Below are 25,463 nucleotides of genomic sequence, written 5' to 3'. Positions count from 1 at the left end.
GTGTGTGTGTCTCACTGTGGTGCTGTTGGATGGCAGCTCTGACACCAGGTTCTTATACGGCATCTCGATCACGTTGAAGGACGCCGTCGACCGAACCACATATGAACGATTCTGATTCTCGGTCTGGAGACAGAACAACAACAAGACAAACCTGAGGACGCTGGCTGTGTGTATTTTTGATTGTGTGTTTGTTTACACAGATGTTTGTGTTTGTTCACCTGTGTGTTTCTGTGGGCATGTGTTTGTTGTTATCTGTGTGTTTGTTTGTTTGTTTTTTTGTTTACCTGTGTGTGTTTGTTTGTTTGCCTTTGTGTTTGTTTGTTTACCTGTGTGTTTCTTATTTTTTTGTTTACCTGTGTGTTTTATTCACCTGTGCTTGTATGTATGTTTGTGAGTTTGGTTGTGTGTTTGTTCGTTTACCCTGAGGAAGTTGTTGACAGTCAGTCTGGAGTAGATGAAGAGGAAGGCGTTCTTCCTCCTTTCCAGGCGACCGATCTGACACCTGATCCGCAGACAGTCTGCTGTGCTGCAGTCCTACACACAGACACAGACACAGACACACAGACACAGTGTAATCATCACTCTGTCCTCCTTTTTGAAACAAGTCACCGTTACTGAAAAAACACAAGAGTTATTCCTCATTTAACTGTACTGCAAGGTAAAATATCTGTACCAGTGTCAGTGTCAGTGTGTGTGTGTGTGTGTGTGTGTGTGTGTGTGTGTGCGTGCGTGCGTGTATGTCTGTACCAGTGTCTGCAGGTCATTCTGTCCGTCTCTTGTTGCCTCAAGGTCTCTCTTGCGGACCTGGTGTCTGTTCCGTCCCTCCGTCTCTCGCTCTCTGGGAGGGATTCCGCTGGCGTTATTCACCAAGGTCAGCGGGTTCTAACACACACACACACACACACACGCACACACGCACACACACAAGCAGAAAATCACACACACACAGTCATCATTTTATCCGTATTTCACAGAAACACATCACTCTGATTGAGCTTTATTTCACACAGAGAAAAAGAGTAAACCAGAGTCATGTGATGAGTGTTTGTGTGTGTGTGTGTATGTGTGTGTGTGTGTGTGTGTGTGCGTGCGTGCGTGTGTGTTTGTGTGTGTGTGTGTCCTCTCACCGACACATTGAGCGGGTTGATCACGGTGTCCGAGGTGCAGTTCATCGGCCCCTCTGTCTCGAATATGGTGACATAGAGCAGAGAGTCGTTCTTGTAGTGGTACGGCCACTCCACCTCCAGAGACGCCTTACTGATCGTACTGGGCCCGTTGTTCTGGAGCTGAAACATCCGTCATCGGTTATTTCATTCAGGTAATAAAAGCTGCATCACATCAGAAGAGACTCAACATCTCATGAAGTACATCAAACCCTCCTCAGGACGGGAGCAAAGAGAGGAGATGCTGACAGCTCGTCTCCACAGACACCAAACAAGAGCACACTGCTCAGAGCGGCAGGACTGTCTGTGGATGTTTGTGCAAACGATCTTTCCTGTGACTCAGACCAACCCTGACAATCACATATACAGATGAATGTCAGCACGCACAGAAGATAGGAGGGTTTATACCTCGTACACGCCGAGGATCTGAGGTCCAATATCGTCTCCAGTCGCAGGACGCTCAATAGCTTTCCAGTTAGGGATGGGAAGAAGAATCTGACTGGGAGACAACGTCCTGCAGAAACACACATTTTACACTTGATGAATCTATTTGTGTTTATTTATATCAAATAAGTAACATTTAAATTACTGTGTGTGTGTGTGTGTGTGTGTGTGTGTGTGTGTGTGTGTGTTACCCTCTGATGGAGACTTTAGCGAGGACAGCTAGAGCTGTGATGCTGGACACTCGAGGACTCTTGTTGTCGAACTGGTTGGAGCTAAAACAGAAATTATTTTTGTCTTTAACTGCAAACATAAAAAACTTAACAACATGAAATCAACATAAATAATCATCAACATTCAAATTTATAATCTTTAATCTGGGAACACACGTTTTATCTCTGTTGTTTTCGTGTCTTCCTCATTTTATCATTCATTATTTCTCGCCTGTGTTAAAAACTTGAACTTTAAATATATGGGTATACTATGAAGCCGGATTTGCGGTTATTGAGGTAACTTCAGGGTTAACTCTGGATTTTTAGTACTACACGGTTTTATCTGTGTAGATCACCATGATTACTCATGCACTGAACTGAACTCATAACCTGCTCCAGGGCAGGTTATGCTCAGGATCAGAGATCAGTTTGGAGAAAACTCCGCCCACTGACCAATCAGCTCCCTTGATCATGGAGCTCTGTGGGCTGTTTGTGAGGGGAGGGGGAGAGATAGCCAGGACACTTTGTCTACCTGTATGATTTTATATATAAAATACTGATGACAGTTATTGATTTTCTTTCCTGACATCATACTTAAACAGAGTCTAAAACGGGTAAGTCAGGTGAAGTTTTTGTCCTGTATTGAATATAAAACTGTGCATGCTTCACTTTAAATCATCAAGTTCTCATTGTATTTTGTCCATAGCGCTCAGTTTGATACCGTCAGGAATGCAGCTAAAATATAACGTCTAAAACTGTCACACACGACACAAGATTAAATCAGAGAGAGAGAGAGATCACTGTCAGGGAACAAACAGAGTTATTATAGTCATCTGCACTAATGATGAGAAATAAGACGTAAGTTGCGCATTCAAACAGTTTTTGTCTTATCCCTCAGTTTTTCCTTCATGTTTCAAACTCATCTGTTTTGGAGTTAATCTGGATTATGTGTTTGATTTCTTCATATTTTCCCAGTAGCGCGGTATGGTGCAGTGTGTATGTGTAAAATATGTGCTGACAGCAGACTGTCCGTGTCTGTGATTGGTCATATGTTGCATTCTCCGCCCCGTTCATGTGAACGGGGTAATTCTGGATTGACTCAACATGCTTCAATGAAGCCGGATCGAGAAAAAATATTTGGGATATGTTGAACTTGCTTCGTAGTATACCCCTCAGATCACACGTCATATTAACTCAATCATAATAAAATAGTCTGTTTCATTCCTCTGCCTGTTGACACTGTGGTAAAAACGCTTCTAATAGCATCGAGTCTGTCCTGTTCTCTGCTTCGTGTTGGGGTAAGGATTAAATAAGTTAATCAGGGTTCCCATTCTTTTCCAGAGATCATTTTCCAGGACATTTCCAGGACATTTTCAGTGATGATCAAGCTGGTATGACAGTCTAAATGTAGTTCCTAATTTAGTTCCTAAATAGTCTAATATGTTCCTCTCAGTGGAAGTCTACATTGAAAGACGTGCAGTCTATGACTATCAATGAAATCATCTCTTACATACTTAAAAATGATGGCAAATTGATAATAGAATAATGCAACCACAGATGTACAGCACTTCACTTTATTAGTGCAACCAAGTAACAATGATGGGCAACTCTCTTTTCTCAAAAAATATAAAATGAGCTAAGAAAAAAACAAAAGAGCCAGCAAAGGAATCAGGTAGCTGCCTTACTGAAATAATTAAATAATAATAATGATCAGAGGACCAGTGCTTTAATGACCTAAATAGAACTGAATTAAAAAAATGGCCACAAATGTTTCTGAACTCTGCTTAATCATGATATTCATCCTGCTTAGTGGTCGATATAAAACAATGCAAATGTCACATTTTTTATTTGAGTTACCGTAAACTCTGAAAAAATCACACCGGTGTAAAGACGCACTCTGTATTTGAAGATCTCTCAGAGATTTAAATTTCCTCTTCCTGCATGGCGATGTCTATTATGATCAGCGTTTGGTTCTTGTTCGGTTCTAGTTCGGTTCTGGTTCTGTTTGCTTGAGTTCGGTTCTGGTTCTGTTCCGCTGAGTTTGGTTCTGGTTCGGTTCTAGTTCGGTTCTGGTTCTGTTTGCTTGAGTTTGGTTCTGGTTCGGTTCTAGTTCGGTTCTGGTTCTGTTTGCTTGAGTTTGGTTCTGGTTCTGTTTACTTTAGTTCAGTTCTGGTTCTGTTCGCCTGAGTTTGGTCCTGGTTCGGTTCTAGTTCGGTTCTGGTTCTTTTCGCTTAAGTTCTGTTCTGGTTCTGTTCGCCGGAGTTTGGTTCTGGTTCGGTTCTAGTTCGGTTCTGGTTCTGTTCGCCTGAGTTTGGTTCTGGTTCGGTTCTAGTTCGGTTCTGGTTCGGTTCTGGTTCTGTTTGCTTGAGTTTGGTTCTGGTTCTGTTCGCCTGAGTTTGGTTCTGGTTGCTTGAGTTTGGTTCTGGTTCTGTTCGCCTGAGTTTGGTTCTGGTTCAGTTCTAGTTCGGTTCTGGTACTGTTTGCTTGAGTTCGGTTCTGGTTCTGTTTGCCTGAGTTTGGTTCTGGTTCGGTTCTAGTTCGGTTCTGGTTCTGTTTGACTGAGTTTGGTTCTAGTTCGGTTCTAGTTTGGTTCTGGTTCTGTTTGCTTGAGTTTGGTTCTGGTTCTGTTTGCTTGAGTTTGGTTCTGGTTCTGTTTGCTTTAATTCGGTTGTGGTTCGGTTGTGGTTCGGTTCCAATTCGGTTTGCTTGAGTTTGGTTCTGGTTCTGTTCGCCTGAGTTTGGTTCTGGTTCGGTTCTAGTTCCGTTCTGGTTCTGTTTTCCTGAGTTTGGTTCTGGTTTGGTTCTAGTTTGGTTCTGGTTCTGTTTGCTTGAGTTTGGTTCTCGTTCTGTTTGCTTGAGTTTGGTTCTGGTTCTGGTTCTGTTTGCTTTAATTCGGTTGTGGTTCGGTTCTGTTTCGGTTGGCTTGAGTTTGGTTCTGGCTCTGTTTGCTTGAGTTCGGTTCTGGTTTGGTTGTGGTTTGGTTCTGGTTCGGTTCTGGTTTGGTTCTGGTTTGGTTCTGGTTCAGTTCTGGTTTTGTTTGCTTGAGTTTGGTTCTGGTTCTGTTTGACTAAGTTTAGTTCTGGTTCTAACCCTAACCCTAACCCTAACCCTTATCCTGACCCTAACCCTAATCCTAACCCTAATCCTAATCCTGAACCTAATCCTAACCCTAACCCCAATCCTAACCCTAATCCTAACCCTATCCTAACCCTAACCCTATCCTAACCCTAATCCTAACCCTATCCTAACCCTAATCCTAACCCTAACCCTATCCTAACCCTAACCCTAATCCTAACCCTAACCTAACCCTAATCCTTACCCTAACCCTAACCCTAATCCTAACACTAACCCTAAACCCAATCCTAACCCCAACCCTTATCCTAACCCTAACCCCAACCCCAATCCTAACACTAATCCTAACCCTACTCCTAATCCTAACCCTAATCCTAACCCTAATCCCAATCCTAACCCTAATCCTTACCCTAACCCCAATCCTAACACTAACCCTAACCCTAAACCCAATCCTAACCCCACCCCTAATCCTAACCATAACCCGTACCCCATTCCTAACCCTAATCCTAATCCTTACCCTAATCCTAACCCTAATCCTTACCCTAACCCCAATCCTAACACTAACCCTAAACCCAATCCTAACCCCAACCCTAATCCTAACCCTAATCCTAACCCTAATCCTTACCCTAAACCCAATCCTAACCCCAACCCTAATCCTAACCCTAATCCTAACCCTAATCCTTACCCTAACCCCAATCCTAACACTAACCCTAAACCCAATCCTAACCCCAACCCTAATCCTAACCCTAATCCTAACCCTACTCCTAACCCTAATCCTAAACCCAATCCTAACCCTAACCCTAACCCCAATCCTAACTCTAATCCTAACCCTACTCCTAACCCTAATCCTAACCCTACTCCTAACCCTAATCCTAAACCCAATCCTAACCCTAATCCTAACCCCAATCCTAACACTAACCCTAATCCTTAACCCAATCCTAACCCCAACCCTAATCCTAACCCTAATCCTTACCCTAACCCCAATCCTAACACTAACCCTAAACCCAATCCTAACCCCAACCCTAATCCTAACCCTAATTCTAACCCTAATCCTTACCCTAACCCCAATCCTAACACTAACCCTAACCCTAAACCCAATCCTAACCCCAACCCTAATCCTAACCCTAATCCTTACCCTAACCCCAATCCTAACACTAACCCTAAACCCAATCCTAACCCCAACCCTAATCCTAACCCTAATCCTAACCCTAATGCTAACCTTAACCATAACCCTAACCGTTAGGGTAACCATGGTTTGTAACAAAATTGGGCAATTATTATTCTAATAAAAACACTGTATGTAAAAGGGTTTTCAACACAAACCATTAGTTTTTGCAAAGTTAAGGTGAAACATACGGCTACAAAAGATCCTAAATTAGTTGAAAAGGAGTTGAAAGAGACGGCTCTTCTTTGGGAGCCGAGTTAAAAGAGCCGAACTTCCCATCACTAAAGAACATGCTTACTACCATTTGCACTCTTAGTTGCCCTTGGAACTATTTGTATTTTAAAACGTATCAATGTAAATACTTCAGCCCTGTACCATAGTGATAAGCAGATAACACTTCAATTTGAATCAAGTAAATACCACTTGTATACTTTAAAACAGAGGGTCATTTCATTCCTTGTGGACTCAACATGACAGCATTTATACTTTTCAAGTAATTCATCTTAAACGCTTTCAGAAAATTAACAGTAGCAAGACTCACATATCCCTTCAGACACCAAATGGTATCATAACAATGGTGTGTATGCTGTTTTGTAATGACACAGCACAATTTTATAATTTATTAGAAATGTATTCAAATTATTTCACAGACCCCCACACTATGGTTCGCTTACCCCCAGGGGTCCCAGGACCCCACTTTGAGAACAACTGAGCTAGAGTACAGTAATTGAGGTCTCAGCCTGCAGAGAAAGTTGTGAGGCACAGACCCCCAAGCTCTCTGCCCGACTCCACTGGTCACACTATAACTTAAATATAAGACTCTTTGAATCAAAAGAGCACTCCACAAGGTTAATGTACCATAAATATATACCCCCGTTTTCTGTGAATGCATGATTATGAAGTGAAGGAGAAAAGATGTGAAAAAAGTTGCGCAGTGTCGCTGTCGTTTCCAGCACAGCATGCTCTCAACTTTCAATGAATGGGGATGTGTTTTGTTAATGGGAACCCTTTTAAGTCTTCTTCCTGCTTTTCAAACACATGAAGTAAAATGTTTTGATGCTCGCTGATTGAATTTTTTCATTTTCTTTTCTCTCTTGTCATTCTCTTGATATCCGGGAAGCTAACACACTGTCGTCTTTTAAGTCACTTTTAAAATCTCACTATTTTAGACTTGCTTTTTTATTGATTTTATGGTTTATTGTTCTTATGCTTGTTTTAACACTACTGCTGGATAATATGTTCTTAATTACTGCCTACTGCTTTTTAAAAATTGTTTTTAAAGTGCTTTGTAATCTGTTTTGAAAAGCGCTATATAAATAAAAGTTATAATTATTATTATTATTTATTTTCAACCTAATGTTGACATGTTTGAATAAAGACGTCAAAGCATTCTGCTCGTCCTGTGGGGATGTTAATGAGCTTCACCGCCTGTTGACCTTATACATCCCTTCTCTTCACACATCATTTTTATTCTGTGCTTTGTTTTATTGTTATATTTCAGTTTAACAGCGAGCTCTTTGTCAACTTGTTTTAGAGTTATCTTATTTTTACATTTTAAAAAAACATCATAAAACAAAAACAGGAGACATAAATATAAAGACCCACCTCAACCTACAAAGAGTGCAAAACAATAAATGTCTTATTATCAGTATGTTTGTTGCTGGTGTGATTTATTTTATTAAAATGTATTTAAAAAATAATTGTATTCCTTCAGAGTTCTTTTAAATTAATTTATGTACACTACCAGTCACAAGTTTGGAAACACCTTCTCATTCAAGGGTTTGTATTTGATTTAATTATTTGAAACACTGTAGATTAATACCAAAGACATCAAAACTATGAAAGAACAGAATATGTTTTAGATTTTAGATTCTGTAAAGAACCCCTCTTTTTCCTTCATGACAGCTTTGCACACTCTTGGTATTCTCTCAGTCTGCTTCATGAAGTGGTCTCCTGGAATGGTTTCTAATGAACATGATCCAAGAGTTCATTTGTAGAATGACTCGCCTTCTTAATGTGTTTGAGACCATCAGTTGTGTTGTTCAGAGGTAGGGTTAGTACATATTAATGTACAATCTTAGAAAAATTTAAATAAATAAAAACACTTGAATGAGAAGGTTTGTCCAAACTTTTGACTGGTAGTGTACTTACAAATATGTTTCATTTATTGATCTTGCCTTTGTGTGATTTTATGACCTGCTTGTTTTTTTGCAGCCCATGTAAAAGACTTTAAATTAAGTTATTATTATCATATTACTATTACTATTATTATTATTATAATTATTATTATTATTATTATTATTATTATTATTATTATTATTATTACCATAAACATATATTATAACTCAAACAGGTTCCTGCAGGACTGAATAAATCTGTTATTTCGGAGCAGAAGGTTTGTTGCTGCAGTTCCAGCAGTAGCCACAGGGAGGTGCTGCTGAGCTCACAAACACTAGCAGAGCAGACGCTGAGTCGGGAGGGTTCAGTTTTTGAAAACAGTTAAAAGTTAGTCTGACTGAGCGTTCAGGAGCGACACACGGTTCGGCTCAGTTCAGTTGGAAATCATCATCAGGTGAATCTTCAGGAGTGATTTATGTAAACAGTCCTCCCACTGAGCTGCTGAAACCGCCTTTTAAAGAGTAGAAGAAGAGCTGTCAGTGAAACCAGCTGGAACCTGTCATTAACATACCTCCCTCTCTCCCTCCCTCTCTCTCGCCCACAGAGACACAGTAAACAGTGTGTGTGTGTGTGTGTGTGTGTGTGTGTGTGTGTGTGTGTGTGTGTGTGTGTGTGTGTGTGTGTGTGTGTGTGTGTGTGTGTGTGGGGGGGAGCTGTTTCTCTCAGTCTTTGTCATTGAAATGAGCATCAGCAGAGACAGAGCTTCACTGAATGCTAACAGAGTGCTCACTCAGCAGAGGATTCAGGTTTACTTTCAGGCCATTCTACACTCAGAGTTCATGTTTGTGTTTTTGTTGTTGTTGTTATTAAAGGTGTAAAAAATAGAAGTAAACAAAGTAAACAGCTCACCTCATGTCAACAAACTTAAATAAAAACAACAATAAATTTAACCTTCTTCCTTCGTGTGTGTATCCTAAGTGTGTTCCGTACCTGACGATCTGCAGGTCGAACTTCACTGAGGTGTCCTCCTCTGACAGCTGGTGCACACTGAACCTCAGCGCTGCTTTAATCTGACCAATCAGAGAGCAGGAGGACAGCAGAGGACCAATCAGAGGGCAGACAGTGACAACACAAAACATCATGTTAGGATCAAACTACATATTTTAATATTCAGGTTGTTTTTTTTAACATAAATTAAACAGCTCTGATTCATGATGACTTGATTTTAATCTGAGCACAAAGCTGGGATGGATCACTGACCGCGGGTCCTGGCTTCATGGGGTTCCCCAGGTCACACACCACCATCTTAGTCTGGTTCTCCTTCTTGTAGGCGCAGGAGAGTCTGCTGTGAGTCTGAAACAATAAAGAGTTTAAACCTGACTGTCACTAAAGATCAGTTTTTATCTGCAGGGCAACAGCTGAACTCCGAGAGTCGATTCACTGACTGAAGCTCTCACAAAGAGCAGCAGACTGTGGACTTCCTGTTTCCTCCAGTGTAAGTATACTGAGTCTCTGTGTTCTGGTGAGCTTACCTGGCTGCGGACGACTCCAGTGAAGTCGGCCTGATGAGGCGGGTAGACGTGGAGCTCAGCCTCATACGCTCCCTCTCCTTTATTCTCAGCCGTGATCTCCAGAGTCAGAGCGTTATCGTCTCCGATGTAGATCTGCTGCCGATCGCTGATGTTCAAAACATGAACATCACAGGAACATCACATGAACATCACAGGAACATAACAAGAACATCACATGAACATCACAAGAACATCACAAGAACATCACAAGAACATCAGTTTCTGTTTCAGGTTCATACCGCTGAGGGAAACCAGGGTGAAGCCTCTGTGGAACTGTTTACAGTGAAACTGAGACTCAACACAAACAGATGAACAGTAAAACTCACCTTACCACCTCCAGCCTCAGGTCGGGTTTACAGATGTTGTCGTCTCCACAGTCCAACAGGATGTGAGCCTACAGAGGACAAAAGGAAAGAGGGAAATGAAGGAAACAAGGATGGAGAGAAAGTAAACAAAGAAAGAAAGAAGGAAACAGGAAAGAATCAAATGACACAAAGAAAGAAAAAAAAGGAAACACAGAAGAAAAGAAAGGACAAGAATAAGGGAAAAAAGGAAACAAAGAGGGAAACAAATGAAAGGAAGGAAACAAAGAAAGTGTGAATGGAAATAAAGGAGAGAAAGAAGGAAAGGGAACAAAGGAAGGAAAGAATGAAGGAAACAAAGGAAACAAAAGAGGAAAGAAAGGAAGGAAAGAAGGAAACAGAAGGAAATAAAGGACACAAAGAAGGAAAGGATGGAAAAAAAGAAGGATTGAAAGGACACGAATAAGGGAAGAAAAGGAAACAAAGAAGGAAACAGGAAACAAAGAAGGGAAGAAAGGAAGTAAAGAAGGAAAGGAAGGAAACAAAGAAGGTGTGAAAGGACACAAATAAGGGAAGAAAGGAAACAAAGGAGGGAACAAAGAAACAAAGAAGGAAACAAAGGAGGGAACAAAGAAACAAAGAAGGAAACAAAGGAAGGAAAGAAGGAATGAAATAAAGGAAACAAATGAGGAAAGAAAGGAAACAAAGAAGGAAAGAAAGAAACAAAGGAAGGAAACAAAGATCACAAAGAAGGAAACAAAGAAAGGACAGAAAGAAGTAAAGGAAGGAAAAAAAGAAGGTGTGAAAGGAAATAAAGGAGAGAAAGAAGGAAAGAAAGAAAAGACAGAAAAAAAGAAACGGGAAAATGAAGTAAAAAAAAAACATTAAAATTGAAACGATGTGAACACAGACAGACACAGTCACTCACTCACACAAACACACACACACAAAGACACATACACACACACACACACACTCACACAAAGACAAACACATACACACACACACACACACACACACACACACACACAAACACACACGCTGGTTACCTGCTTGGTAACGTTGGATGGCGTGGACATGTCAAGGATCGGCAGCAGGCCTGTCGCGTCTGCAGCCTGCTGAAAGTCCAGCGTGTATTCCATGGTCACCGAGATTGGTGTGATCTTATCCCGAAACTCTCGATCATCCTGAGGACAGAAACACAAGAGAGCACGCCGTAAGATCATCACTGACAGGGTTGCAGAGAGTTGATAAAGAGACAGAGACAGGCGTGACTCCGCCCCCTCACCCTGAGGAACACGTGCTGCTCCTCGCACGCCGGGACTTTCCCGTTAGTGACGATCATGTTCTTGGAGTATTGGGAGGTTCGGCTGTGCAGGAAGAGGACGCGCTTTGTCGCCTCCTTCTGCTTCAGACGGTCCAACACCAAGTCCACGTGGAAACCTGAGGAGATCGACCAATCAGAGAGGAGCTCTCTCAGCCGCACGACCACATACTGTACGTTTAAAAACACCTGTTCATGAGGCAGGAAGTTATGTACTCACTGAGAGTGGGCGGAGCTCTGATACCGCTGGCCTTCAGACAGTATTTCACTTTAAAACTACACACACACACACACACACACACACACACACTCAGATTACTCTAAAGGTAAACAGAGGTCGTGGTCGTGTGATTGATTATTGATCAGGTGTTCTTACCAGGAAACGAGCGTGCTGGTTCCGGGGAGCGTGCAGGTTTTCTCCTCCGGGTTTATGATCTGAGGCGTCATGTCCAACGTGGCGTTCACACTGATCACTGGACGAGCCCTGAAACACACACACACACACACACCCACACACATACACATTATAAACGTACATGAATTAGCATGTTTCTCATCACATCCTCACAAAGTTTGCGTCTCATCAAAACCTTTTTTTCATCTGCCTTCAAATGTGCAGAAACATTTAACCTGAAGCAAATTTTTATTTGTTTGTGCAACAACTTAATCTTTGATACTCATTTTATCTAATTTAATTCATTTTACTGATATTAACTTTTTTTTTTGACACTTTCCTGCATGCTTGTATTAAAGATGCAACAGAAATAAATCTGAGACGACAGGAGCGATTAAACATCAGAGTGAGTTCACCAAACCACAGAGCAGGTCCGTCAGCTCTGTCATGATGAAACTACATTTCCCAGGATGCCTTTGGGGAGACTGTAGTGACTTTGAGGAGAAGGGCTGTGATAAAGTGTGGATCAGGTTTTAAAGGGTTAACTCGTCTCTCAGCACTGAAAGGGTTAATGTGTCCAAACAGCAGCTATAAAACAGCAGCCTTCTGATATCAGAGGTGGCCTCGCTCATTAAACTGCTCACACACAGCAGGGAGGGTGCGCACACACACACGCACACACACACACACACACATACACACACTGATTACCTGTATAAAACGGCTTTGTCGGCTCCGAACACTCCCACCAATAAATCTGAAAGAAACAAACACACATCAGCTTTTTCACAGCAGCTAACCTGATCCCTGCTGAGTGTGTGTGTGTGTCTGTGTGTGTGTGTGTGTGTGTGTGTGTGTGTGTGTACCTGGATATCCGTTCTGGTCTATGTCAGTGTTTCCTCTCATGGAATATCCAAAGCTGGCGGGCATGTAGCTGGATGCCCATTTCCCCTGTAGGACCTGAGAGCAGACATGAATACAGATCAACACACACACACACACACACACACACACACACACACACACACACACACACACACACACACACACACACACACACACACACACACACACACACACACACACACACACTTTAACTTGTGTTTTATTATGATTCAGCGTCCTTCCTGTTAACGGGAGGAATGCAGTTTATTTTATTTATCGGATCATTCAGACGATGCAGTTTTCTCCATCCCTGCTGAGACCATCCCCCCTTCCCGTCCTGGACTTCTGATCCAACCAACTGACAGACTTCACCTGAGCTTTGCAGGTGTTTAAAAACTGTCCTCTGTGTCTCACCTGGTCAGGGTGTTTACCTGTGAAGGTGTGGAGTCGGGGCCTCGAGGGCGGCCATTATGGATGTAGACCAGACCGTGACGATCCGGACCTCCATAAGGAGCAGAGATGGCAACGTCTGCAGAGAGAGAGGGACGGATGGGGTCAGTGATGAGAAGCAGGAACACGGTGTGTAAGAGTACGTGTGTGTGTGTGTGTGTGTGTGTGTGTGTGTGTGTGTGTGTGTGTGTGTGTGTGTGTGTATGTGTCTCACCATTGTATCCGTCCATGTTCAGGTCTCCCAGCGCGGTAATGGCGGAGCCGTATCGGGCGTAAACCTCCGTCCCTGTGAGCTGCTGAGGATCTTGGAAGGAAAACCCACCTCGACCCAGGTACACAGACACCTGAGGAACACACACACACACACACACACACACACACACACACACACACACACACACACACACACACACACACACACACACACACACACACACACACACACACACACGCACACAGTAAGTTCTCTATTTTCTTATTTTTCATCAGTGTTTTGAGATGAACTCGTATGAAGAGGTGACCGGTCTTCAGAAACATCTCTCAGAAACCTCCTCCTTGATGAACTTTCATAAACTTGTTTATCGTCTGAGGGTTTGAAGTCTGTTCAGCTCTGAGGAAGTTTAAACGTTGATAGTAACAGTTCCAGTTTCCTATCTGCACCTCAGTTTCCTCCTGATGCAGTGACACAGCAGACACTGAGACAGTGTGTGTGTTTCCTATCTATTTAAAGTTCTTAATTTACTCTGTACACTTGCCTTAACTTAAACTGGACATGTAGATTAGATTCGATAAGGTGCAACATTTTGTGAAGTAAATATAGTTTTTATTATAATAATTATTCAAACAAGTAAAGTAAAGGTGAAAACTTTGTTTAAGATGAGGTCAAAGTAAGGACGTGTGTGTGTGTGTGTGTGTGTGTGTGTGTGTGTGTGTGTGTGTGTGTTTGTGTTTCCTACCTGTCCCACCTCCCTCAGTTTCCCATCAGAGCCTCTGTCCATGAAGAGAGGAGCTCCAACCAACAGATCCACAAAACTAAACACAGGACGAAATAAAAGAGAAGAAATTAGATCGACAAGAAATAAAAAAATTAAAAATAAGAATACAGATAAAAGAGAAATCGAAACAAATAATTATTTAAAAAAGGGAAAAAAAGATACAAAAAAGAAATATAAAAAATTAATAAATGTTAAAATAAAGATAAAAAAGAAAAAATGATAATTTAAGCAATACAGATAAAAAAGGAATTAAACAAAAGAGAAATAAAAAAATGGAAATAAAAGGAAGAGAAAATCATATAAAATAGTAAAATGAAGTGGAATAAAGAGTGAATATAAAGCAAATAGAAGAATATAATACTATAAGATCATCAAAAAGATATATATATATATATATATATATAAAAAAATTCCAATCAAAAAAATAATTATTAAGAGAAATACAGATTAAAAATAAACACAAAATGAAAAAAAAAAACATGAAATTATAAGAAAAGGATTAAAACAACAAAAGAACCCTTTACAGTTGTACAGGTAGTCTCTCCATCATGTTAGTATTACTCAGTAATGTCACACTCAGGTCTGTATAACAAGCTGTTGTTGAGTTTGAGTTTGTCCTGTTGTGTTTTGGAGCATGCAGGACCTGAGAATCTCTGAGTCATTGTTTTGGATTATTGCAATAATAATAATCATATGAGTGATGTAAGAATCATGTTGCATAAAGCACATTTGTCCTCTTCCATGTTGCTAAGAGCATAAAAACTTGAAAAATATCCCTTTAAGTCACTTTACTACAGATAAAACATGTAGGTTTAATGTGGGACTGATCCTGATTAAATAAATTAATCTTAATAATGACTCAAGTTTCCTCCTCATAGAGAGTCAAAGACTCTGATGTTCTTCACTGAACCCGCCTCAGATCCTGAATCATGTCCTCCGTGTTCCCGCCTCATGAACACGTGTTAGCTATTTGTTTTGACTTGTTTACATCAGCTGTTGTTTCTTCTTCTCCTGTTTTTAATTTGGCAGCTCAGAGTTTTACGACACATCACAGTCAGCAGCTGTTAACAAAGTGCAGCTGCGGGAACAAGAACACGCAGAGCTGCAGATTAACAGGGACAGAGAACGCTCTCAGGATCCATCAGGACGTTAAGACTTAAAATCAACTCAGCCGGGTCAGACTGCAGAGACACATGGATGCAGGGACACAGGGCGAGAGCAGGGAGACTTAAAGAGACTCACCCGTCGTTGTTCATGTCAGTAGCAGCCACTGAGTGACCAAAGTATGCAGCCATCTGCAGGAAACAGAGGATGCATGAAGGTGTTAGCTTTATGAACAACAACAAGATTCATTCACATCAGAACAAACAACATGAGAGACGTTCTCTGTGTGTTTTCATCCTGCATTTAAATGTTTGTCTAACCTCTCCTCCGACCTCTGACCTGAACATGTTTAACCTCCACGTTGCTTCTTCCTTAAATAAAGAGTTCCTTTAAACAGAGTCAATAAAGTCAGAGAGAGGGATGGATCTTCAAAGAGACGGAGAGGAAACAGGGAGACGTTTAAAGAGGGAGAGTAATGAGGATGGAGAGAGGTGAGGAAGAGCTCTGTCATTAAATCTGATCACCTCTTCCTCTCCTCTTACTCTGACACAGAACTTCAAGCTCTCTCACCGGTCTTAAGAAGTCTGCAAACAAGATGTCAAACTAAAGGAAAACAACAGACTGACGCTCGTCTTTGGAGAAGAGGGTTTCTACACCAGCCTCCTGAGAGTTCAGATCACCGAGTTCTGAGGTAGTCCACCTGTGAGCTGATCACTGAGGTGTAAAGAGGGTCAGAGTTCTGGGCTCACCTGAGTCCCCGTGAAGTTCACCATGGAGTCCATGTTGAGGCCGTTAAAGATGTTCACCTGAGACAGAGGACGAGAGCACAATCTGTCTCACACAGCTCTGTAACGTGTGTGTGTGTGTGTGTGTGTGTGTGTGTGTGTGTGTGTGTGTGTGTGTGTGTGTGTGTGTGTGTGTGTGCGCGTGTGTGTGTGCGTGTGTACATTTCTGATACTTACGTAGCCAAGCGCTTTGTCTCCCCGAGGGACCCCGGTCACGTAATCTGAGGAGGACGAAGTGAAATGTTACTGTAACGTCATACGTGCCTCTCTGTCTCAGCATTAGATATAAACACACTTCAGTACGAGGACGTGAGTTCACTAAGAACACGGGGACAAATTCTGCAGAGTCCTGAACATGTTCACAATTGTAGAACAACATGATGCCTTCACTGCAATGTAGTTTCATCTTACCTTCTTTTCCATCAGCGTTGAAATCTCCCACACTCACAGAGTATCCTGCAACATAACGATGATTCAATCAAACCACAAAACAAACCCTTCTTGTTTTTAAGACTGGACGTGGGGGATCATCGCTCGATTCAAGTTGCATAGACGCAGCGGTTCAGTGCTCTCTTTTTCGGTGCTTTGTATGTCTGTTTTTGTATGTGTCTGGTGTATGTTTGACCACATTCTGCTGGGTGAACAACATTTACAGCCAACATGACCTCCTAAAGTTAGGAGTAAGGAGCGAGCAACGTGTCGTGGGGGAGGAAGCAAAAGCGGGGCTGCAGGGCTAGCGTGTTAGCGAGGCTACGTAAGCAGCCAAACAAACCACTGCTTCCCAGCATCTTTCTTACCAATGCAAGATCCCTCACCAACAAGTTTTTTGATCACTTGAATGTCTGACTGTTGAATGCTGTGTGTGTCTCTTTGTTTTTCTTTATTATTTAAGTTTGTCTAGTGTTTTTATGATTTTTTATTTCAATTTTATCTTTTACTACTGTTCTTTTAATGCATCTTTTGGCACTGAAATGGGTTGCACCTCAATTTTGTTGCACAATGTACAATGACAATAAAGATATATTCCATTCTTTAATACTGTATTCAGTGAAGTCTGTTCAGATCAGGAGTCTTTACAGTCCGATACTCGGCTCCTTCTTGGATCTGTTCACGTGTTTTTGGTTCTTTAGAGAATAATGTCTAAGAGGGAATCTGAAAACAACGTCTCATTTCTTTGCATTCATGAGCAGCTCTGATTCTCTCAGCTTCATGTCTGCGTCACTCGACCCCCGCTGCTCTCTCTCGCTCAGTCTGAGCCCTTGTTTATACTTCTGCGTTGACTCTATGCCGCCATGAATTCTACAGATGCGTGCAGAAGGTGCAGAGGGCCTGGCGCTGCTTCATGTTTGTTTTTTTGGAAGAGATGAGATCATCTTGAGAACATCAGCATGTTTAAAGTCCCGATTAACATGTTCAATGATTCAGGGTCAGCTGATCAGTGTTCAGGGTCAGCTGTGTGTTCACGTCTCTCAGTGTGACTTTAACTCTGCAGCTGATCTAAGATCTGAACTATGTCGTCAGAAACTCTCTCATTAAACCCGGAGAGCTCGGAGGACAGCACATGTTCACCGTCTGGACTTTAATGGATCTAAAGGGTGTGTGTGTGTGTGTGTGTGTGTGTGTGTGTGTGGGGGGGGGCATTTACCTAAGTAACTGTCGTCGTACTGGGCGTTGGCCGACTTGGTCGTGAGCGTGTTTCCGTACGGGGTGACGTACTTTTTGTCAAAACGGGCAAAAATCTCAGAGACGTCATCAGAAATCAGCTGACCTGAGGAGAGAACACAGAGGAGAGAGAACATTGGAGAAATTAGACAACAGAACAAGAGGAACACAGAACACAAAGGGAACAAAACCGATGGACAACAGAAGAGAACAAAGTGAAAATGAGATGATTATAAGAATGACAGAGGTGAAGAGGGTGAGGAAAGAGAATGAGGAGACAACAGACAAGAACATGGACAGAACAACACCATCACGGAACGATGGAGAGAATATGAGGCGGAATAAATCAAATGGAAAGAAGAAGAGAACATTGAGGAATCAGACAAGTTATTCTCCAAGTAGAGAACCATCGAAACAAAAGAGGAGAGGGAGGAATGAGAACTGAGAGACAAGCAGAGGAAAATCAGAGGACGACAGGAAGAGGAGGAGGGAGTTAAGAGCATTTAAAATCAGGAGAAAAGAGAAGAAGAGAGAGAACAGAATGAAAGAGAGGAGCAGAGTTCAGATTCGACATGAGTTTAAAAAAACACACACTGAGCCTTTAATTACAGAGACCAGAGCAGCCACAGAGACACAGCGTTAACGAGACACTAATCACAAACAGAAAGAGAGAGAGAGAAGAAGGGAGGGAGAGAGGGAGAGAAAGAGAGAGAGAGAGAGAAAGAGAGAGCGTGTGTGCGTGTGCATGTACGTGTTTGTGTGTGTGTTTGTGTGTGTGTGTGTGTGAGTGAACTCAACAGGAAACAATAATTAGGTTAACACACCCCAGGAAAAGAGGGAGAGAGGAAATGTGTGCAACTGACTCAGCGTTCTGGATAAACTCTGTGTTACACCCTCTAATGTGGGACGGGCAGACACACACACACACACACACACACACACACACACACACACACACACACACACACACACACACACACACACACACACACACACACACACACACACACACACACACACACACACACACAACCTGTCTGAAGCCTCACCTGCGTGGACTTTACTTGCTTATTAAACTTCAGGTGGTCATGATAAGGTGTGAAATAACAGCAGACAGGTTAAGTTCAGGGACTGAATTAGCAGAGGGAAGAGGCCAAGCCCCTTAACCCTCCCTTTAACCCTTAAACAGGTGAGTTGTATATAAATTCAGCCGTACAGTTGTCATGAAGAGAAAAATGAGCTATAGAGACCCAAACTGTTTTTGTACCAGGCTGTAAACATGTTTATTTCTGCTGGAACATTTTAACATTGGGCTCTATGGGGACTGACTCACTGCAGGAGTCACACTCTAGTGGACACTGGAGGAACTGCAGGGGACACACTCCAGTGGACACTGGAGGAACTGCAGGAGACACACTCTAGTGGACACTGGAGGAACTGCAGGTTTAGGGACTTCCATTTTTTGGATATAATGAGACATTGTGTGTTTTAATGCTCAGTGACAGTTTGACTACAGAAATAATTTAAAGAGAACAGATCTCAGTAAACCCTGAGTCGAGTCATGATTAGCCCACCGTGACTCAGCACTCTGAGCTCATGCTGACACTGCAGAGTCCAAAACCACCAAACACAAAACAAAGCTCTGACTCCCAGACCGGACAAACACCCCGTCATCACACGCCTGAGACTTCACGCTTTAAGAGCTTTAAGAGATTTAAAGGTCTACATTTTAAACTTCAGACTTCAGATAGAGCTGATAGTTGGTCCTGTTCTTCTTTGATAACAAATAAAGAGATATGTTAGCTTGTCTTAGTATGAAGACTGAAAGCAGGAGGAAAAGCTGGCGTGGCCCAGCACTTTAATCTGATGTCATTGTGTTTTAAATGGTACGTTCAGCGCTCGTGTCACTGTTCCCACACTTACATATCTAACACACCCGGAAAGAGTCTCAACAGACTGAGAGGTCAGATGCAGAAAGTGTTCTTCTGTACTTCTTGAGTTTTTCAGTTTGCTCTCAGAGCAGAACTCACCCTGCCAGTAGAAGCTTCCCGGTCCTCCTATCACCACTTTGCTCTCCTTCTGAAAATGGAAAGAGAGAATAAAATCACCTATCAGGACTTTGTAATCATTCTTCTCATCCGTCATGAACCACTTTAGAGAAAAATAAAGTTCTTTTCAAACTTTTCTAAACTCAGGTGAGCTGAGCAGTGACTTTAAAGTATCTTTAGATTTGAAGTGTGGAGGTTTTTTCTGGTTACTCACCGTCAGGAAGTCGCTGCTGAATCCGGCCTGACAGAAACCCTGACCTTCAGGAGAGTTTGCATCTGAAACCAGAGACAAGAAACTCTGATTAAAGAGACATTTTAAACATTTCTTAAACTTCTTCATGTTAAAAAAAAATCAGTTTGGTTTCAAGATTATCTCTGTGTTTCTGCAGCTTCAACATCCGCTCTGACTCCAGCTTGAAGAACTACAGATGATTTCAGCTTTCACTTCAAGTCTCTGTTTTCACTTTATGTCAAACTTATCAAGTAAATAAATAAATACAAAAATGTATAAATTAGAAGAAATAATGAATGAACAAATAAATAAATAGGCATCTAAGAATAACGTGCATCAGAGTTTTAATGTCTCAGTTTATGTCTGACTAAATGCAGAAGAGGGATTCTCAGGCTGCAGTGCATGCTGGGACATGCAGGCACTTGCAGCTCAGCTCAGCTCTGTCAGAAAAGGCATCAGTGAGGAAGTTACAGCTGCACCTGAACATATCAACGCTGAACGACAATCAGAAATTCACTCAAACATGAAATCACTTTTAAATTATATTTAGTTCAAACAAATCAAATATCATTTTTTCACATTATTAATAATAACAGTACTTTAAGCCTGCGTAATTGTTAAATATTTATAAAACTTTCAGCCCTGATGAAAAAATGACTCTTAAAACTTAAACATGCGGTGCTCATGTTTAACATGTTTATTAAATGTTAACTGTGTGGAGACAAAAGAAAGGGCAGGAGAGAGAGGATAGAGGGAAAAGGAAGAAGAAGAAAAAAAAAGGGAGGAACTATAAGAAAGTGAAAGACAAAAAAAAAGTAAAGAAAGAAAAAATAAGAGACAACAGAAGAAAAAGAAAAAGAAGAAATGGGAAGAAAAATATAAAAAAGAATGATAAGGAAAGGAAAAAGGGATTCAAGAAAAAAGGGAAAGGAAAGAGGAGAATAAAGATAAAGCACTCACTGGATCTGCACGGCGAGTACTCGACCACGGTTCCTCCTTTCATCAGGTAACACGTTCCCACTGGCTCTCGCTCTGACTCGCCGAACGTCGACCACTGATACAGAGGAGCACACGCCTGGAGGACACAGGCGGGTGTTAAAGAGCAACATTTATGCTAACAGTTATTATAATGTTTAAAAGCATTTCTTTATGTGTGTAAGCTTTTATATTTCAATGACGTGTTCGTGCACGGACAGAAAGTTAACCTGAGTGTTAGTGTTTCTAAATCTGACTCTGAGAGAAGCATGCAGAGCATTACTTTGTAAAGCAAGAGTGTTTGTGTTTTTAAATCTGAGTGTTCTTCTCTCACGCTGCAGTGATCCTGTATTTCTCAGTTTGATCCTAACATCTTAATGAAGACATTATCATCACGAGTTCTCTTCTCACCAGTATGTGCTCTCCATCAGATCGCACTGACGCTCCAAACCACTGCTTAGACTTAAACTCCATCGGAGAGCCCTCTGTGTTCACCCTGTCATCTGCACAGAGAGAGAGAGAGAGAGAGAGAGAGAGAGAGAGAGAGAGAGAGAGAGAGAGAGAGAGAGAGAGAGAGAGAGAGAGAGAGAGAGAGAGAGAGATTATTGATCAACTGGATCATTTGTTTTAAAATAAACGTCAGAGCAGAAATAAAGATCTTCTGTGTGGTAAGACCTTCGACTCTGTGACACCACTGGCAGCTGAGTCCTCTTCTCTCACTCATCCATAATAAATCAATCTCTGATCAGCTGGACTCTGGACCTCCAGAGTTTGGAACAAGATGCTTGAAGTCAAACAGTTTCAGGTTTGACTCTGTAACAGGAAACACTAAGAACATCTTTGTTTTGATGCATCAGGCACAACAAAATGAAGCGTGCAGCACTTCATGGATGCAACGAGAAGAGACCTAAAACAGTGCAGCACAGTTCATGGTTGATATTTTGTGTTGGGGGTTTAGGGACATTATCCCCTTCATTGGTAGGAGACAGGAAACATGGGGAGTAGAGAGAGAGAGGGCGGGAAGACATGCGGCAGAGGGTTGAGGCCTGGAGTCGAACCTGCAACCCTTGTGACGAGGACTACAGCCTCTGTACATGGGGCGCAAACTTTGTCAAGATGTTTCTGTGTGCTGACGGCTAAAGTTTGTTCTGTATCTTCACGTCTTAACTTCTTCCTGCACAAAGTTTGATCCTTGTCGTTGTGGAGCTTCATGCAGAGTTCATAACAGATTTTTGATTTCAGACTTGAATCACGAGTCTTCATTCTTTTTTTAATCACTCACACGAGGAGATAGATTAAGTCTTCAGAGTCACAGAGGAGCAGAAGCTTTGAGTCTCTGCAGGGTGATCTGGAAATAAGACGTCTGACACACGAAAAACTATAAACAGTGATCCTGACTGTCCTATGAGCACATCATCAGAGTTTGTAGAGTTACAGAGACAGACAGCAGTCTGTCCAGAATAAAAGAAGGAGTCTAACACTGAATTTCCAGAGATAAGAGAAGGCAGATATTTCAGGCGAGCACACAGGAGGAAATGTTTGGGATTTTCCCTCCATGTTGGGAAACTCCGGCTGAGGACAGACGCCGGCTGAGGACAGACACCGGTCTCGAACGCTCTCTGAGTGTCAGAGGGAAGAGCAAGTTTAGTATCCATCTGACTATAAAGATGTTAGAGTTATTGATCGTTTATGAAGCTTTTAAAGAATCTGGACCGAACTCTTGAGTCTTTCTTTAAATGAACTCTCTGTCATTTAAAGATAATCTAAAGTTCTCTTGTTTTAAACTCTTAGTGAAGGAGCTCCACACACAGACCTGTACGAGCTGCGCACTGTGAAAGAAGCTCTGTAACTTAACGCCACTTCATACACTTTTATTCATTGTTAAGCTCCGACATGTTTTTTTGTTCTCAATGATTCCTTTTTTTCAATATCTATAAATGTTGAATCTTCTTGAATCTTCCTGTTCCTACTTTTAGTTTTCAGGAGTCTCGTCCTGTTTGTTGTTTTCTGTTGAAGCCCTTAACTTTGTTTTATTCTGCATATCATTCTGATCCACTTCACTCAAAAACATGACACACACCCCGTGTAGAAGGAACCTTATAAATAAAGTTTCTCCTTCATGTTGTGAGTTTTTCAAATTATAGAAATAAATCTTTATTTGTGATCTGCAGAAAAAAGGCCAAACTACAGCCAGCTGAGTGTGTGTGTGTGTGTGTGTGTGTGTGTGTGTGTGTGTGTGTATGTGTGTGTGTGTTTGTGTGTGTGTGTGTGTGTGTGTGTGTGTGTGTGTGAGAGGGTGGAGTCAGATTAAAGGTGTTTGGAAACAGGTGAGGATGATGTTGACAGAGACACTCACTGGTGTTTATTGTCATGAGGACATTTCTAATAGACTGATTTAGATTCAGATCAACATCGAATCCTTTAAGTCACCTGAGAATCGTCATCATGATGAAGATGTGTTGAAGGAATACGAAGCAGCGGAAGCCTCAGCTAGCATTAGCACCAACACACCCTGCTTCCTCTCCTCGACCCCTCCTCCACCCCAGCTCCTCCTTCCTGCTGTGTCTGATGTTACCAGTGTCATATGTATTGTCACTGATGCTCGCTCTGTTCTGTACCCTCTTTGCTGCTGCTCTCCCTGCACATGAAAGAGAGTGGAGGTGTGCTCTCCCTCACCTCATGCTTTGGCATTCCATGTACATGGAAGGGCAGGGAGCTCCCAGAACAGAGCCATACCACCAAATATAACTTACTGCATGCATGCAGATAATAACTCTTCTGCCGATGTGGTCCTGACTGATGTACACATCTTTCCCGTCAGCAGGTTCTTATCAGTATCATCTGATGAGCTGGTGTTGTGCGTCTCTACAGATGTTGGTTCCAGTCGCACAGCCTCATTGAGCAGCTTACGTCATGATTCAGAGCGGTCACAGAGCATGGAGCACGGAGCAGGGTTTACCGACTATTTGTGAAAAGCTCTGTTTGGGGGGAGAGCTCAGATTTAATCTGGACGAAGGGCCGAGGCGGAGAGAGGTTTGTTTACATTTCAACCAGCTGAGTGTGGACGGACTCCGAGGCAGTCTGGGTCATGATCCCTCCTCATGGATTCACTTAAAGACGAGATGCTGTTCTCCCAGCTCACAGCAGAGCAACACACAAATTTATAAATATAAATAAAGATTTCTCTACAACAACATCAACCCTGAAAACAACAAGCTTTATGTTTCTCTGAGTCACAACCAGACACTGCTCGGAGAGACACGAGTCACACATCTGAGAATATCAAACTACAGCAGGAAAAAAAGGACAGACTGGAGTAATCACATAGGTCAGATCAACAACAAAGAGCACCACTGTGGGGGAAACACACACACACACACACACACACACACACACACACACACACACACACACACACACACACACACACACACACACACACACACACACACACACACACACACACACACACACACACACACAGGGTAACATAAGTAGGCCACTCACAGACACAATATGAAAGTAGTATTGATCCCTCTTTCTGTGGTCTGGTTCATTTAAACATCATGTATTCTATCTGATGATCTAAAGTTGAGTCAACTCTTTTAGAGGTAAACATTTATTCATTTAATCATCAGAGTCATTGTGTTTTTCATTAGAATTAAATATAGACTTATAATCAACAAGGTGAAAAAATTTAGGGTTCACTAAGGTGACTGGAAAGAGGAATGAAACATTCATCTCTGAACATCCACACGGACAACATGATCAGAATTAATATTGAATAACAATAATATAAAACAGAGTTAATTTTGAATCATTCAAATATGAAATAATATCAAATATTAAAGGGTATTAATATTATTTAATAACATAAAATTAGATCATGTTAAATAATATTTATTTAATAACAATATAATATTAGTAAATAATATAAATATCTAACAATATTAATATTATTTAATGTTCAAATTTAATATTTATTTCATAAAATAATATTAAAACAATATTTATACTATTCAATATTACTATTAAATAAAATAAATATTAAACCATATTTTATTTAATAAATATGAATATTAAATAACTATAATAGTAAACAATATTGGTATTAAATGATATCAATATAAAACAACATCAATATTAAATATTAATATTACACAATATTAATATTAAAGCAACCAATAATAACCTCTGATGCAGTCATTAATGCTTCTTTATGTCTGAAATGATAAAAAAGTTTTAAATGCTGACCGCTTCTTCTCACAGAGTCACGTTCTCTCCTTCAGATGGACGTTTAACAAAACCTCCACTAGAAGGCGCTTCAACAACCGGCCCTCACTGACAGTTTGAAAAAATCAAAATCGACATTGATGCCTGTACTGACCAAGCTGATGAACAAAATCAATGAATAATGTCTGCAAACAACAACAAAAACAAAAACAAAAACAAAAACAAAAACAACAACAACAACAACAACAACAACAACAACAACGTGTGCTAGAATTCCTCATAACCAGCAGTCAGAGATTGATGTTGAAAGTTAGAGTCTAATCTAAATAATT

At 41.3% G+C, this 25,463-nt stretch overlaps 1 protein-coding gene across 2 annotated transcripts in view; it reads right to left on the bottom strand.

Moving 5' to 3' along the window:
• The window catches only part of itgav (integrin, alpha V), a 118,467-nt gene that overhangs the window by 3,208 nt on the left and 89,796 nt on the right, over nt 1–25,463 (bottom strand). For both annotated transcript variants that reach the window (XM_034693399.1, XM_034693398.1), the window contains exons 4-31: nt 21,310–21,401; nt 20,884–20,998; nt 19,906–19,967; nt 19,674–19,722; nt 17,627–17,749; nt 16,393–16,437; nt 16,159–16,202; nt 15,946–16,002; nt 15,335–15,387; nt 14,054–14,129; nt 13,312–13,441; nt 13,079–13,176; nt 12,629–12,722; nt 12,474–12,519; nt 11,745–11,852; nt 11,589–11,644; nt 11,333–11,487; nt 11,094–11,231; nt 10,069–10,136; nt 9,704–9,848; nt 9,432–9,524; nt 9,162–9,241; nt 1,799–1,879; nt 1,572–1,677; nt 1,128–1,286; nt 748–882; nt 421–534; nt 16–123 (exon numbers count right to left, since the gene is read on the bottom strand). In XM_034693399.1, the coding sequence (XP_034549290.1) occupies nt 16–123; nt 421–534; nt 748–882; nt 1,128–1,286; nt 1,572–1,677; nt 1,799–1,879; nt 9,162–9,241; nt 9,432–9,524; nt 9,704–9,848; nt 10,069–10,136; nt 11,094–11,231; nt 11,333–11,487; nt 11,589–11,644; nt 11,745–11,852; nt 12,474–12,519; nt 12,629–12,722; nt 13,079–13,176; nt 13,312–13,441; nt 14,054–14,129; nt 15,335–15,387; nt 15,946–16,002; nt 16,159–16,202; nt 16,393–16,437; nt 17,627–17,749; nt 19,674–19,722; nt 19,906–19,967; nt 20,884–20,998; nt 21,310–21,401 (2,630 nt within the window). The remainder of the gene's footprint in view (nt 1–15; nt 124–420; nt 535–747; nt 883–1,127; nt 1,287–1,571; nt 1,678–1,798; nt 1,880–9,161; nt 9,242–9,431; nt 9,525–9,703; nt 9,849–10,068; nt 10,137–11,093; nt 11,232–11,332; nt 11,488–11,588; nt 11,645–11,744; nt 11,853–12,473; nt 12,520–12,628; nt 12,723–13,078; nt 13,177–13,311; nt 13,442–14,053; nt 14,130–15,334; nt 15,388–15,945; nt 16,003–16,158; nt 16,203–16,392; nt 16,438–17,626; nt 17,750–19,673; nt 19,723–19,905; nt 19,968–20,883; nt 20,999–21,309; nt 21,402–25,463) is intronic.

The sequence above is a fragment of the Notolabrus celidotus genome, chromosome 10 (assembly GCF_009762535.1).
Source record: "Notolabrus celidotus isolate fNotCel1 chromosome 10, fNotCel1.pri, whole genome shotgun sequence".
Lineage (NCBI taxonomy): Eukaryota > Metazoa > Chordata > Actinopteri > Labriformes > Labridae > Notolabrus > Notolabrus celidotus.
Note: the sequence above shows the minus strand (reverse complement) of the source record. Positions and strands in the feature narration are given on the sequence as shown.